Source organism: Anolis carolinensis, chromosome 6 (genome assembly GCF_035594765.1).
Source record: "Anolis carolinensis isolate JA03-04 chromosome 6, rAnoCar3.1.pri, whole genome shotgun sequence".
NCBI lineage: Eukaryota > Metazoa > Chordata > Lepidosauria > Squamata > Dactyloidae > Anolis > Anolis carolinensis.
The window spans coordinates 74,471,672-74,486,017 of record NC_085846.1 but is presented as its reverse complement, the minus strand read 5'-3'; the positions used below and the strand labels follow the sequence as shown (position 1 = coordinate 74,486,017).

At 35.1% G+C, this 14,346-nt stretch overlaps 1 protein-coding gene across 15 annotated transcripts in view; it reads right to left on the bottom strand.

The window, feature by feature from the left end:
* Window positions 1-14,346, bottom strand: part of nek10 (NIMA related kinase 10) — a 106,521-nt gene that overhangs the window by 52,728 nt on the left and 39,447 nt on the right. For 13 of the 15 annotated variants that reach the window (XR_010007100.1, XR_010007098.1, XM_062983787.1 and 10 more), the window contains 2 exons: window positions 8,673-8,748; window positions 59-188 (listed from right to left, as the gene is read on the bottom strand). Coding sequence is in view for 12 of the 15 variants with exons in the window: in XM_062983787.1 (XP_062839857.1) it covers window positions 59-188; window positions 8,673-8,748 (206 nt within the window). In the remaining 3 variants the exon portion in view is untranslated. Of the gene's footprint in view, window positions 1-50; window positions 189-7,219; window positions 7,292-8,672; window positions 8,749-14,346 lie in introns of those variants that run through there. The other 2 variants (XM_062983790.1, XR_010007101.1) reach the window with 2 other exon arrangements.

The following is a 14,346-nucleotide window of genomic DNA, read 5'->3' as shown; positions in this document are numbered from 1 at the left end:
AGCACGTTCAAAAAGTGTGCATACACATAGTTAAATATTTCCAACCATACTTGCATACTTTTGTGGCTAAGGAGAGCATGTTGGTGCTGTAAAATGGGGGGTTGAGGGTTGCCATCTGATATAGGACACATCCAACAGCCCAGACATCAGCCTTCTCTCCATATGGCTCACTCTTCACAACTTCAGGGCTATGTTAGTAAAAAATAAATAAATAATTCACGTAGGAGAGTTACAGATGTATATAGATAGACAGATAGGTAAGTAGATACAGACATTAGTAGAGAAACTGAAAAAAGAAAAAGCTTATAACATAAAAGCATATTTAGAAAAATACAAAATAATTAAGTTTATCATTAGCTATAATTAATTAGTCGGGATGCCTTTGACTGCAAAACATGTAAAGTGATCCACTGCATATAAAGCTGTGAAGATACAAAATTGTATTATATGTAAAAAAAATATTCAGATGATTAAGGAAACTTTAAATAAATTAGATAAAGCTATTTTAATATGTGCAAAGCATGATCCACTTGCTTATGTCCTTTCCACTTGACTGTTCTCTCTATAAATCTTTACCATGAATATGAAATGAAATAACTTGTGGTAGACTAACTTTAATCAAATTCATCTGCACAATAATTTTATCCCTGTTTGTGGAAAAGGCTGCCTTAATTTGAGGTAAGAGTTTGAAACATGAAATTCAGGTACTCCTCTAATCCTATGTTTATTGTATTGCAGTCATTATCAAATGCAAATTAATTATTTTTATTCTCCTTCCCATTACAAATCACATGTAATCAACAACAGCAGTATAAATGCATGCCTTTTGAAGGAAGATCCTTAATTGCAGGTTCTTTCCCTATATCTCTCTAATTTAAACTAAGCTATGGGAATGAAGAGAGCAATGACCAATCTCAATAAAGTAGTGAAGAGTAGAGACATCACACTGGCCACGAAGGTCCACATAGTTAAAGCAATGGTATTACCCATAGTAACCTATGAATGTGAGAGCTGGACCATAAGGAAGGCTGAGCGAAGGAAGATAGACACTTTTGAAGTGTGGTATTGGAGGAAGATTCTGTGAGTGCCTTGGACCGCAAGATCAAACCAGTCCATACTCCAGGAAATAATGCCCGACTGCTCACTGAAGGGAAGGATAATAGAGGAAAAGATGAAGTAGTTTGGCCACATAATGAAAAGACTGGAAAAATGATGATGCTGGGGAAAATGGAAGAAAAAAGGAAGAGGGGCTGACCAAGGGCAAGATGGATGGATGCTATCCTTGAAGTGATCAGCTTGACCTTGAAGGAGCTGGGGGTGGCGGAGGCCAACAGGGAACTCTAGCCTGGGCCGTGAAGAATTGGAAGCAACTGAACGAATGAACAACAACAATGGGAATAAGGCAACATTACCAGATTTCAAAGCCTAGCCTTGAGTTATCAGTTTTCATTGGCCACATTCAGGTAGATGAGTTTGTAAATGCTCCAGTTTTGGGCAAGAAATGAGAGCTTTAAGCAAATCTGTAGCACATCAAAGTAGAGAACATACATTTGAACAGAATAAGGAGTCAGACTTCTTCAGAAGATGCACTGAAGACCTGAAAACATCACCCATATGTAGAATAGATCAAAATGCCCCATATCTCAAGTGCGGGGGAGCGTATTTTCTTTTTCTCTCTTTTTCGCACTGAAAAGTCTACATCACTAAAGAGAAGAATTCTTAGAGAATTGATTATGGATACCAATTAACTACTGGTATTAGTAAAGAGCAAGCTTGCTCTAGAGAGCCTTCTCCATTGTCACTCCCAGTTGGCCTCCTCCCTATTGTCTTTATTTATTTATTTATTTATTTATTTATTGCATTTATATGCTTTTCTTACTCCTGGGGGGACTCAAAGCGGTTCACAGCATAATCTTTCTATCTTTTTTAAGGAGGTATTTTGGCTTTTAATATGATATGGTTGACAGTGCTTTTAAGGGAGCGGCATTTTCTATTTAATGTATGTGTGTGTGTTTTTTTAACCTACATTTTAGACTAATGTTTTTAAATTAGAAATTTGATTTAATTGTATTTCAATGTTTGTACTAGAAGCTTTTTGATTGTGTTTTTAAATTCTTATGCATCACCTTCGATCCTATGTTGCAAAAAAAGTAGGGCAAAATTAGTAAAAAATTAATTAATTAATTAATTAATGCATACATTCATTCTACAAATTTGCACTTTTAAAAAATGTCATAAGAGTTTGGCACCTGCATCATTGAGAAGTCTGCAGAGTGAGCTCAGTTCTAAAGTACAATATACTGCCATGATGAGATAGATGTATAGGTGTGATAGGAATGATGTTTAAAGTCATCTGGATTTTGCAAACACTTCATGATCTGGTTTTAAGTTTTCAAATCCACATCTTGTATGCAAGCAGAAAGATTTTTGCTTCACCAGTTTCTTGGATAAAATAGATTACTGTATCCCCTACTAAACAAATGATTACAAGCAAGAACAAAGCAAGTTTAGCTGAACATTTTTCAGTATCATTTTTTTAATAGAATGAGCCACATTCTATGTTTTCTTTGAAAGACTTAGCATCTGCTGCTCGACTCAGAATGCATATTTTCTTTAATAACAGATCTTCTTGCATACTAAACCTGATCTTAAAATGGGTTTGGCAGCTGAAGACATTTTTATAGCAGAAACAGAAGATAATCTAATCTTTTACATTTACAAAAATGACTTCAAAATATAATAGAATGCATTTAAGTAGCGTAAATTAAAATAAAAGAAAGTAAAGACATTGGTCTCCCTTGCAAGCTATGTCATAATGCTATTTATAGAGCAGTCTATTTTCATACTGCTTCGTTTTCACTGACATTTTCATGATTTTTTTAATGTTTAAGTATTCATTTCCAATTTTATTCAGTTAATATTTTATTACAATATTTGCATAAGTTTAATTTTAATAAGGATGAAGAGAAAGATTCTTCTTCCTGAAGCAGAATCTTGATGAGCTGATTGACAGTATCCTACTTGTTTTCAGACTGCCTTACAAGGATTAGCTTGTATAAATATTAGTTTTGAATTGATGATTCTCTGTGTAAAGGTCATAATAAAAGTGACTACTGTTTGAGTGATATCTTGGTAAAATTAGAGGACTTAGGAAAGCAAATAATGATAAAGACTGAGAGAGGTTAAGCCCAAATTCAACAGCCATGTTGATAAGTTCAACCTGCCACAAAAGAACTTCCTATCAAGTTTCATGTCTTGGACGTTTTAAACCAACATGCTTCTAGTGTCAGATTCACAGGTCTATGCTGAACAAGCAATGATCAAAGTATAGTTCTACATCCATGTTGTCATAATCTTCTTGTTATTGTTATACCCCATGAATCTCTCTCATTCTGAGGTGGAGAATTGCTTTTTATGGGCAATATTATTTGAGTCTCCCTTTTCTCCTTAACTCCTCCAGGCTTTACCTATCTTTGATGTATACTCATCATACTAAGTAACATTATTTCCCCCTCTTTCAGCTTTCTTTAGTAGTCCTGTTCCATCCTTCTGTTATGATAATGGACTTGACAAATGATCTAAACCAGCTGCATTTAAGGCCTACTGAAATGAAAAGTCTGAAATCAGACATGAATAATTGTCTTCCTGACTTCCAGGGAATCTTAGGCAACTCAATCCAATATGTGTTAATCCAATATGTTTTTATAAATGTCATTCAATTAAAATATTTTTCACACATACACACCCCGGATAATTACTATTACCCTGGCTGTTTTCACCATTGTTATCAACACTCACATATTCCTGCTCAACTTATTGTGAATTTCCATTGGCCTTTCCACTGCTAATTGAGAAGAATTATGGGTTTCTAATGGTCCCCTCAATATATATGTAGCATCTCAGTTTTTAATTATATTGCTGTGTATTGGTAGTCCTGCTCAAAATAATTGCTTTTAAAATTGCCCCTAGTTACCAATGAAATTATTATTGTTGAGGTTATCATTCTGCATCAACTAAGTTCACTGCTGGCTCTTCCTTACATCTTTTTTCTCAGGAGAAACCAAGCCATGGGGCACAGATATATTCTTACACAGACCAATAATACATTTTTCATGTTGCCACTGTATTTTAAGAATACCTCAACAACAAACACATGCATTGTAAAATATCCCAATGATCTAATCATGGCACACACATTTATTCTGGGCTGAAGAAATCTAAATGGTGTGTTCACCACTTTATAATTTATTACGCATGAACCAGATGGTCTGTTTCTATGCTCAAGATAAACAATGCAGTCAATAAACTGCAAGATGGCATTCCTTGGGTCAATGGAAACCAATAAATTAAAAAGAGATGCACAACATTCAGTCCCCACTAAATAAAGAAAACACATGAACTGAATAACATTCAACTAAATGCCAGCATATTTCTATTTTTAATACAATATGAAATATACATATTTATAAAAACTCTAAAGTTACCTTTCTAAAGCAATTATAAAAGTGATAATATATTCTTAACATTAAGACCTAATAGTAGTTAAAAATTGAAATAAATTAGCAACTAAAAACAAATAAAGATGAAACATATCAGAAATAAAACCATAAAACATAGAAGTTGAGGATAAAACATAGGCATAAGATGATGAAATGGCTGTCAAAAAAGAAAGAACAAATACACTAATTCAGCAAAATATACATTTTCAAGAGAGTTCATCTAATAGAATCAGCTCTATGACAGACAGGACCCTGTCTGTACAAGTTGTATCACATTTGAATGGAGGACTGCTTCTTTTGCATATCTCAGAGAAGGTGGAAACTAATCTCTCTGTGGATCAAACTCTGGAAAAGTTAATATACGAACCATCTTGGAGGTTAAGATCATCCAGGGAGGCTCTGCTTTCAGTCCCACACGACTGGTGGAGATGAGAGACAGGGATTTCTCAGTGGGGGCCCCTCGTCTATGGAACTCTCTCCCCAGTGAAATTAGATCAGCCCCTTTTCTCCTGACCTTCAGGAAAAGTTTTAAACTGTGGCTTTGAGATCAAGCTTTTGGAAAGTAATTGGAGCAATGCAATAAGTAACCATGAATCAAAGTGATTGACAAATGGAACAGCCCTGGATTACGATTTGGATGGTGTGATTTTAATTGCGGTTTTAATAATGTATGTTTTAATTATTTGGTTTTAACTGTAACTGTTATTTTTAATATATTTGAGTATGGCATCAAATTGTTGTCTGTTGTAAAGCCACCTTGAGTCCCCTCCGTGGTGAGAAAGGCGAGGTCTAAGTATGGTAAATAGAAATAATAAATAAATAAATACTTCATTTAACTGCAATGCTCTCAATATCTCAGCATAAGTAGTATGCCAGCTCAGGAGATAACGTACTTGGCCAAAAGTGTGGCTTTTCCAAGAGCTACTGAAGATGCTGGTATTAAGATTTTCAAATATAAACTTTGAAAATCCAGATTTCCCAAGTATTTGATTTTAAAAACAAAGCCCAAGTACCAAAGGACCTAGATATCAAATACAGTAGAGTCTCACTTATCCAACACTCACTTATCCAATGTTCTGGATTATCCAATGCATTTTTGTAGTCAATGTTTTCAATATATCATGATATTTTGATGCTAAATTCATAAATACAGTAATTACTACATAGCATTACTGCATATTGAACTACTTTTTTCTGTCAAATTTGTTGTATAACATGATGTTTTGGTTCTTAATTTGTAAAATCATAACCTAATTTGATGTTTAATAGCCTTTTCCTTAATCTCTCCTTATTATCCAACATATTCACTTATCCAACGTTCTGCCAGCCCGTTTATGTTGGATAAGTGAGACTCTACTGTACTTGGTTCACTGCAAATTATAAAACCTATTTGTGTTTATGCTTCAATATATGTTATCTCTTTCCACAATTTTATTTTACTGCTGACTCTATAAATATTTCTTCTTACTGTTTCCTAAAACCAAAGCAGTTTCTGAAAATCTCCAGCATCTATAAAATGTCATTACCTCACTTCTATGGGATGTTATATAAATTTCTACTATACTGACCTTACATTTAATATTCACAAACTCAAAAGTGCAAAGTTTTTCTCACAGCTCTGTGACAAAGAAGCATCACTTTCAGAATGATTAATTGGTTTTCAGTGGTCTCAAGACTACACTAGCCATTCTCCACGAGACCCAAAGCATCCAAAACTGCATTGGGCTTGCATTTCATGCTCAATAGTCTTTTCATGTCATGGGAAAATTATTCCTTAAGATAGGATGATTTTGAAAAGACTTTGTCATATGGCACAGAGGTCTGCTGCTCAATGAAAAACAAAGTATGTCTTAAAGCAGCTTTTGCATTTCAACATCTAAACTTAGCCAAGTAGATGTTTACAAACAACATCCTCCTTCTATATAACAGGGTCCACATGTGATGCTGTCTTCTCTATAGCCCAAGTCATCTGAGTTCAAAACTCCCATTTCCCCCTTCCCAGAGTACCTATCATTGTGACCTGGATTCTGTTGGGTCTACATTAGTTGTTTGACAAAACACTACTTGAGTGGCTACTTTATGGAGAATAACAATTGATTTGACAAATACAGTATCAATATTGGAACATTTGTATTTTAATTACCAAATAGCACACCATCCTCTTTGTCACAAACCAAAGATATTAATTCTTGATGTCTTGGTTTTTAGAGCTGTTCCTGAGGTTATTTGGGGCTCTGGTTCAGAAAATGGCATTGGATATATTACATCAGGTCTAGTTTCTTACGTATGATTGAATTTATAAAATTTTAATTTGTATCATAGATCTGTGCTTTTGGAATTAAGTAGATTTTCATTTTCGCTTCTTTAATTTTGAATATGTTTGCTTCATGCGTAATAGATATCTTTTCAAACACTACATTAAGATATGATCTTTAAGGGGCAAGCAGAGTGAAGAGTGGTATATGGCATACGTTCTGTAACTCAAAGACTAGAGCTGATAAGAGAAAATTGGTGGTATTTTTGGAATCAGCAGGTCAAATATACCCAGAAACAGGTCTAACATTTGAAGCACCAAAAATGTGTGTTGGACAGAGTTATGGGTTTAGACTTATGTGAATTATTGGTTTTAATCAAAACATAAAAACATCTCCCTTTTACCCAGAATTGGATATTATCTTCCATCATATGTAGCAAAATGTATAAAATTAAAATGCAAGAACCTTTGTACAAACTTTTGGGCAAGAACTCATAGTTCTTCCTCTGCAGTTAGATTAGGTAGATTCAGATGGATCCTGTTGGAATAATGCTGATGAATAACTAGCTGTAGAAGCCTTGGAAAACATATTGCTACAACAATGCTTATACAGCAGACCTAGGCAAAAATGTACAGTAAAGTGGTTGGGAGGCAAACGTGACTGGAGAAAACAGGATACACTGGAGTTCTTACTGACAAGCCAAACATAGAGTTATATTGATTTGGCCAGTTTTTTAATGGCATGTCAGTCGATTAGAAAGTAATTGCTGACCTTCGTAGGATAGCCTGCCAATATAACAAAAGGAAGGGAAAAGTCCAAGTGTGGTTCTGAATACTTATTTCTGGTATGCAAAATAAGTTGGTGCTGGTTCTGTATTTTATACTAAAACATGGTGATGTCATTCTATTTTAGTTATTAACTTTACTTTTTCAAACGATACCCTTTGGTTAAGTAATAGAGCTTAAATATAAAGGAAAATAGTTAATTAGAATTAAAATGACTAGTGAGAGAAAACTACAGAGGTATAGAGACTGATAGAGAGAGGAAAGTCTGACTCTGGCTTGTGATGGGGGTAAAAACCCACTTTGTGTAGATTCCTCCTCTCACCACATCAGAGAAAAAGGAACCAAGAGAACAGGGGTAAATTGTAAAGGAAAGTAAATGTATTTAAGACAAACATTTGCTCACTTGCTCAGCCTGTTATTATGGTCACATTTCCAACGCAGCTGAAGAAGTAAATACTAACTTCCTAAACAAAGAAGGTTCTCAAGTAAACTACGGAAATTAAGTACAATAAACGTACTTCTAGTCTTAGGAAATGCAAGACCTTGTTAGCAATCCTGAGGCTGAGATAATACATACATTTATAATGGGAGCATGTAAAAAGTAGGAATGAAATGTGTTACATGCTTCAAATAGTTCAAGGCTATGATTAGTATACTGTAGACGCAGTTAATTTGCAGAAACAGAAGTGTTATAGTTTATTGAGATTTGCCTACTTTCACACGAATGCAGATGTATTTTACTGCTTTTATGCTTGTGCAAATGACATGGTTTGTCATACAATATGCTTATGTTCAAAAGAATAAAGATGCTAAAAAAGCACTAAGGGAAATAAGACCCACAGTTTAAGACCCCAAATTGTTCTCAGACCAAAACCAAAAGAAATCGCAATCTCCTAAGCCTGGACGTCATAGAGAACTGTTGAATGTCTAAAATTAAAACCAATTTTTAAAATCTCACTGTGTCCATGAAAGAAGAGATGGGAGGGAGTGTGCACAAATGTAATTCCTCATACAATCTAGTCTTTCAGTGTATTTTTCCACTAGCAATATTAAAAATCCATAACACAGTTGTCAAAATTATGCTTTGAAGCTAAAGCATATACCTCCAGACTTTAGCACTGACATTCACTTACCAGGAGTAGAGAATAGTTCCAACAACTGAGGTGAGTTTGCTGTTTTCTTGTTTTTGCTTTGCAAGACCAAAGTCAGCTGGAATAAAGGGGAGAAAAACTTCAGGGAATAACAACAGAAATGTGGAAAATATTGTCTCCTCCTCTTCATCTTTATACCAACCAGCAATACACCAGATTATTTATTCATCTTTCATATACTCCTGTGCTCTTAATGAAATATAGTTTCATAATATTTATCCGTTCTTCTTCTTTTAGGTAGCAGCTGTTCACAGTATCAGTTTATAATGCTATATTTCCTGATGCTCCATATCATCAGCATTGAAATGAAACATGACTGAAATTAAAATTAAAATCAATTTATGTAGATTAGAATGGGATTCATGCCAAGTCCAGAAAGATACTAACTACAGAAGCACTTACTTAAGCAACTTAAGTATATCAGCTACTGTTTTGGCAGCACCTGGAAACTGCAATTCCTTAAAGCTAAATCCTGAGTTAATCTAGAAAGTGTGATATCTGACAAGGGTATTTTAAAATATTTTAATTGTCAGTGGACTTTGTCACTGGACTCATTGCCAGGACAATATTGAATTAGCTCTGTCAAGATTAGGAGAAAGAAAGAGAGGCTAGGCAGCTGATCTTCCCCAGTCTAGAGGACCTTCTACAATGTGACCATCTGAGAACTGGTGCTACCCCTCAGCCACTGCTTAAGTAGTTCAGAAGCACTGCATCAAAGGGAAATTTGATACTATGCAGAGCAATCTTTCATTCAACCAACTCAAATAATCATGAGATGTCATATCCAAAAACAACGTTCAGTTATCATTGAAATAGAGCTTCCTTCCACATCTTGAAATGGGTATGCACAAAACACTTCCACTGCCAGAACACATACCTTCACAATATATTCACCTCCTTAAAGCTTGAATCATATGAACACTTTCTGGAATCCAAGTCTCATTTTAAAAAAAGAAAGTGGAACTGTTTTTAGTAAATAAACACACAGCCAATTGTATGTAAGAAATGGTAGATTAAGAGCAAGATGGCAAACCCAGGCATGATGAGACTAATAGAAGATGGAGGTATGTGGCAGAGCTGGAAATGAAATACAGTTTTCCATTTTCTCAAGCTGTCTAAGCCATCACATGCTCCTTCCATTTAGTTCAAATTAAGCCATATGACCTATTAGTTAATCCAAATGTCAAAAATTTAAAATGTCATTTTACACCAAACCACGCTCAGTGACAGGATTATTCATTTTTTAAAAGTCAAAATGACAAGTCCGGGCTCTGGACTGGATCTCATATTTGTTTCTTATGAAATGCACAGTGGAGAAAGGAAAATGACACCAAATCAAGAATTTGCTGTCCAAAGGGATTGTTCCTCATTGTGTTGTAACAGAAATATTCCTACTATTATTTAAAAATCAATGCAGAATTTGAGTTCTAAAACATTGTCATTCTGATTTATGATAGGGTTGTTTTATGTCTCCTGTCCTGTAATTTCCTCAAGTAATATTCCGTAACAATACAATAACTAATTGCAGTAATATTTTAGGCCCTCGACAAAACTTATTAAAATGCTCTCATCATCCAATATTAAACACATTTTAAAAAGATGAAAAAGACATGTAGATGCAAAGAGAAACTGAAGATAAGCCATACATAATTCAAAACTAATATAAAAAGGATAAAAAGTAATAATAAAAATAATGTTTTCTCCCTCAAATCAATCGCTTTTACCACATAGATTTCCATAATTCCGGGCCATTAATTCAGGATTGGTTAATTGGGTTTTTTCTCCCCACTTTAACAGCTTTCCTAACATCCAATGTATACTACCTACCTACATTCTAATCCATTTAGGCAGAAAAGCAGGATCCAAAATTAATGTGTCTGTCTGTCCTGCTCAAATTTACAAAATTCAGACTGAACCATCTGCCAATTCTCTGATACCTTCCCTTGCTGATATAGTTTCAATCAGAAAAGCATTCTCACAGAAGTCTTTCTGTTTGGTTCATATGAGAATTCTGTAAGTTTCTTCAACATCAAATTCAGGTTCCACACCAGAAAGTAGTGGACTGTTGGACAAGATGCTGAACTCCTTAGAAATGTTTTTACATGTGGGCATCCCAAAAGCAGGATTCCATCAATTTTTTTTAAAACTTTTAAAAACTTTAAAAAAAAACACTGCTAGTACAGAAACAGGATGTTTCAATATGTTTGGTCCCAAAGCCTTTTGAAACCCATGGTGCAAAACTTGTAATACTGTACATGTCTCACTTGCTCCAATTTCCATCAGATAAGAATTTTCCACTAACTTTCGTTCTTGTTCCATCTGTATCCTTTGTCACTGGAGATGGAAAGTATCTGCTTATCATTATTATTTTTACACTTGAGTCACTAAATTAATGACCAACTGGTCTGATGGAATTTCCAACTAGAAGATATTCCTGACAATATTGAGATGTACTCCTTCGGGGCTCTGATCTTCTTCCTTGACCCTGTCTACTATACTGTTCTGTTCATCCAAGTTGAGAATATGGCCTAAGCCACCGTTGACATTGATACATGAAATCTGATTGCTCACCATCTCCTCTTCTTCCATGAAAGGAAGATAAAACTTTCTTTAAATGGTTTTCTATCCAATCTCTTCCTGTATATAGTAGGCATGACCTGTTTCCTCTCCTTACTCTTTACCTATACTTTCTCCTAGGTCTATTTCAGAAAGAGCAATTCTGTTTTGAATGAAATATAGGGCATATTATTTCTAGATTTCAAGTGTGCTTCCTAATGACACAGCCACAGTGATCTCCTTGATACTGATATCACATTTATATGCCTTGCAGGAAATGCAGAATTATGTCCTACATCTGCCACATATTCTAATAATTTCTGAATGCTATTCAACACTTTATGGAAAGCAAATCATATACACTCAAATTCCAACTTTCCATGGTCTCTTGCACCAATAAAACTGCTGCCTGAGCAAACACAGGCATAACCTCCAATGTCCTTATAGTTAAAGCTGAAGCTTCATGTGCTTCATTCAGGATAACCTCAGTCTTCCTCTCATCTACTTACTTAATAGTCCTGTGACCTTTCCTCAGAATAATTGCTACAGAAAGAAAAGCAGCTTTCATCAATAACATCATTCTCCATTGTTATATCCTGCCAATCAACCTCTTTGTGTTGTCGAAGGCTTTCATGGCCGGGATCACAGGGTTGTTGTATGTTTTCCAGGCTGTGTGGCCATGTTCCAGAGGTATTCTCTCCTGACATTTTGTCCACATCTCACAACCTCTGAGGATACCTGCCATAGATGTGGGCGAAACGTCAGGAGAGAATACTTCTGGAACATGGTCATACAGCCCAGAAAACATACAACAACCCAGCCATCCTCTTTTTCTAAATTTACATCCCTGTGTGACCAATCAGCATTTTGTTTTATTTTTGAGCACCTCTCTTGGTCTGCATTTACATCTATTTCGTCTTTCCCTCTTTTTCCTTTTTTAAGACCCTATCTTCATTTAAACTCTGCTTGTCAGATATACCCTTTCAATGAGAGCTCATTGGTTGCTGTAACCCATGCTCATAAAAATTCATAATCTTTATCAAATTCATTGCATTTATTGCATTTGTATGCAAGTATCAATTTCTTGGGTTTAAATTCACTGGATTAAAATTTCTAAATTCATTGCTATGCAGTACCAACTGATTATTACACCCCGACAAAATAGTGGTTAATTCATTATTTACTGCTTCTCTGGTCATGTATTGGAAGGCTGGAGCAGTATGAGGATTTACATTCACTTTGGAAGCATAGGGATTTAGATTAATTTGTGAAGTACTGGCATTCAAATTAACTCTTACCTCTGTGGACATATTGTCTACCTGATCACACCAACATTTATGGTTCTACTTTTGCTCCCCAAGACTACATTGACTCCCACTTGGTACATTTACAAACAGTGTCTTAAAACAGCTTGTAAATCCGGTGTCTCATGAATCCCTGGGAAATATACCTAATCACTTTCTTGAGACAGCTTCTGTGCTCCTGTATCATAGTTTATAAGTCTGTTGACGGCTGTGGAACTGAGCTTGCCCTCTTTGCCCTACATGCTACCATAGGTCTACCCTCCACTTTGAAATCCTGAATTTTAAGGTGGAGGATGGAAGTGACCTTCAGAAATTTTGTGCTGCAACATTTCTCTTCAATATTAAAAGAAACGTAGCACTAATATTCTTTTCTTTTCTGTAACTCCATAAGACCCATAGCTTCTTTCACTTTTAAAACTTGCCTGCACTCACATTATTCCCTATGCTCACAGATATAATTTTATTTAAAATCATCTAACTGAATACGCTAATTAAAATATTCTATAATTCTCCCCTTTTTCATCTTCTAAGATTCAATGGACAGTGGCCATATGGGCACACTATGTTTTGTCACATCTCCCAGTATGTTCAATAACCACGGGAACAACGTTGTATTTATTTTTAACCTCCGTTTGTTGCTTTTAATTTCCATGGAAGCCCCTCTTTGATCCACTTTAACAACAACAACAACAACAACAGAATTTATTACCTGCCTCTCCTGATGGCTCAACGCAGGATACAACAAAGTAAAAAAATATGAACATAAAATATATACAATAAATTAAACAGATAAAAACACAAAAATATATTAAAAACTTACACTAAACACAGATACAGAATTGGCATCTAGTAGCAATAAAATGTAAATCAAAACTTATGATTGAAAGTTGACTGGGAAAACCTGTCAGAAGAGATGGGTCTTCAATTGAGTTTTAAATTCCGACAGCTCTTTTAGCTGGTCATTCCACAGTCATGGGGTAGCCAATGAAAAACTCCTGTGGGTAACGGTGACCAGTTGGGCACTAACTGGTTGGAATAAGCATCTATTAGAGGACCTCCTAAAGGGTGGATTATGCAGGAGGTGATCCTGTACGTAACCTGGACCCAACCATGTAGGGCTTTCAAGGTTGCCTGCCATTCATTTTCTTTTACAATAGTTAAATAACATGTTCCATAATAATTGCAAATGATTACAATTAATGAGGGTTAACCCCACTCTTCCTGAGAAGTAATTACAATTGTTTTGTATTTTAAATGCAATTCTCACTGATATTTTTATTTTTAGAGGTTTAAACATTTGAGGGGGTATATGGCCTCATCATGACTTTGGTGCATTTGGTACCAGAAGCCAGTGGATTATTGCAGTTTTTTTTAAAGTAACTAGAATTGTTTATATTTTAGTTAGTTCTGAAAGGGGAACTAAAAGTATTGTGGAGGGTCTTAGAATGATAAGTACAGTAATTACATTTTTAAGGCAATGTTTTCAGGTTCAGGGTGGTGGCGGCAGGGATATTTGTTCTACAAATTCTAATAATGCAGTGAGAGAGTCCAGATTCAGTGGAAAAAAACTGGAATAACTCCACTGCCTTGCCATCTTTCTGTTTTATTCTATGCTAATATTTTTCAAATAGCTATTGAATTCTCAGCATATTAAAAAACCTATTTAATGAAAGGAGTTGAATTAGCAAGAGAATTCTAAATATAATGCAAGAGCTCCATGTTGTGGCTCCTTGCTTTAGTACACCCTGTGTCCATTTTAACTAATCTTCCAGAAAGCATTTTAAATGTACAAGTAG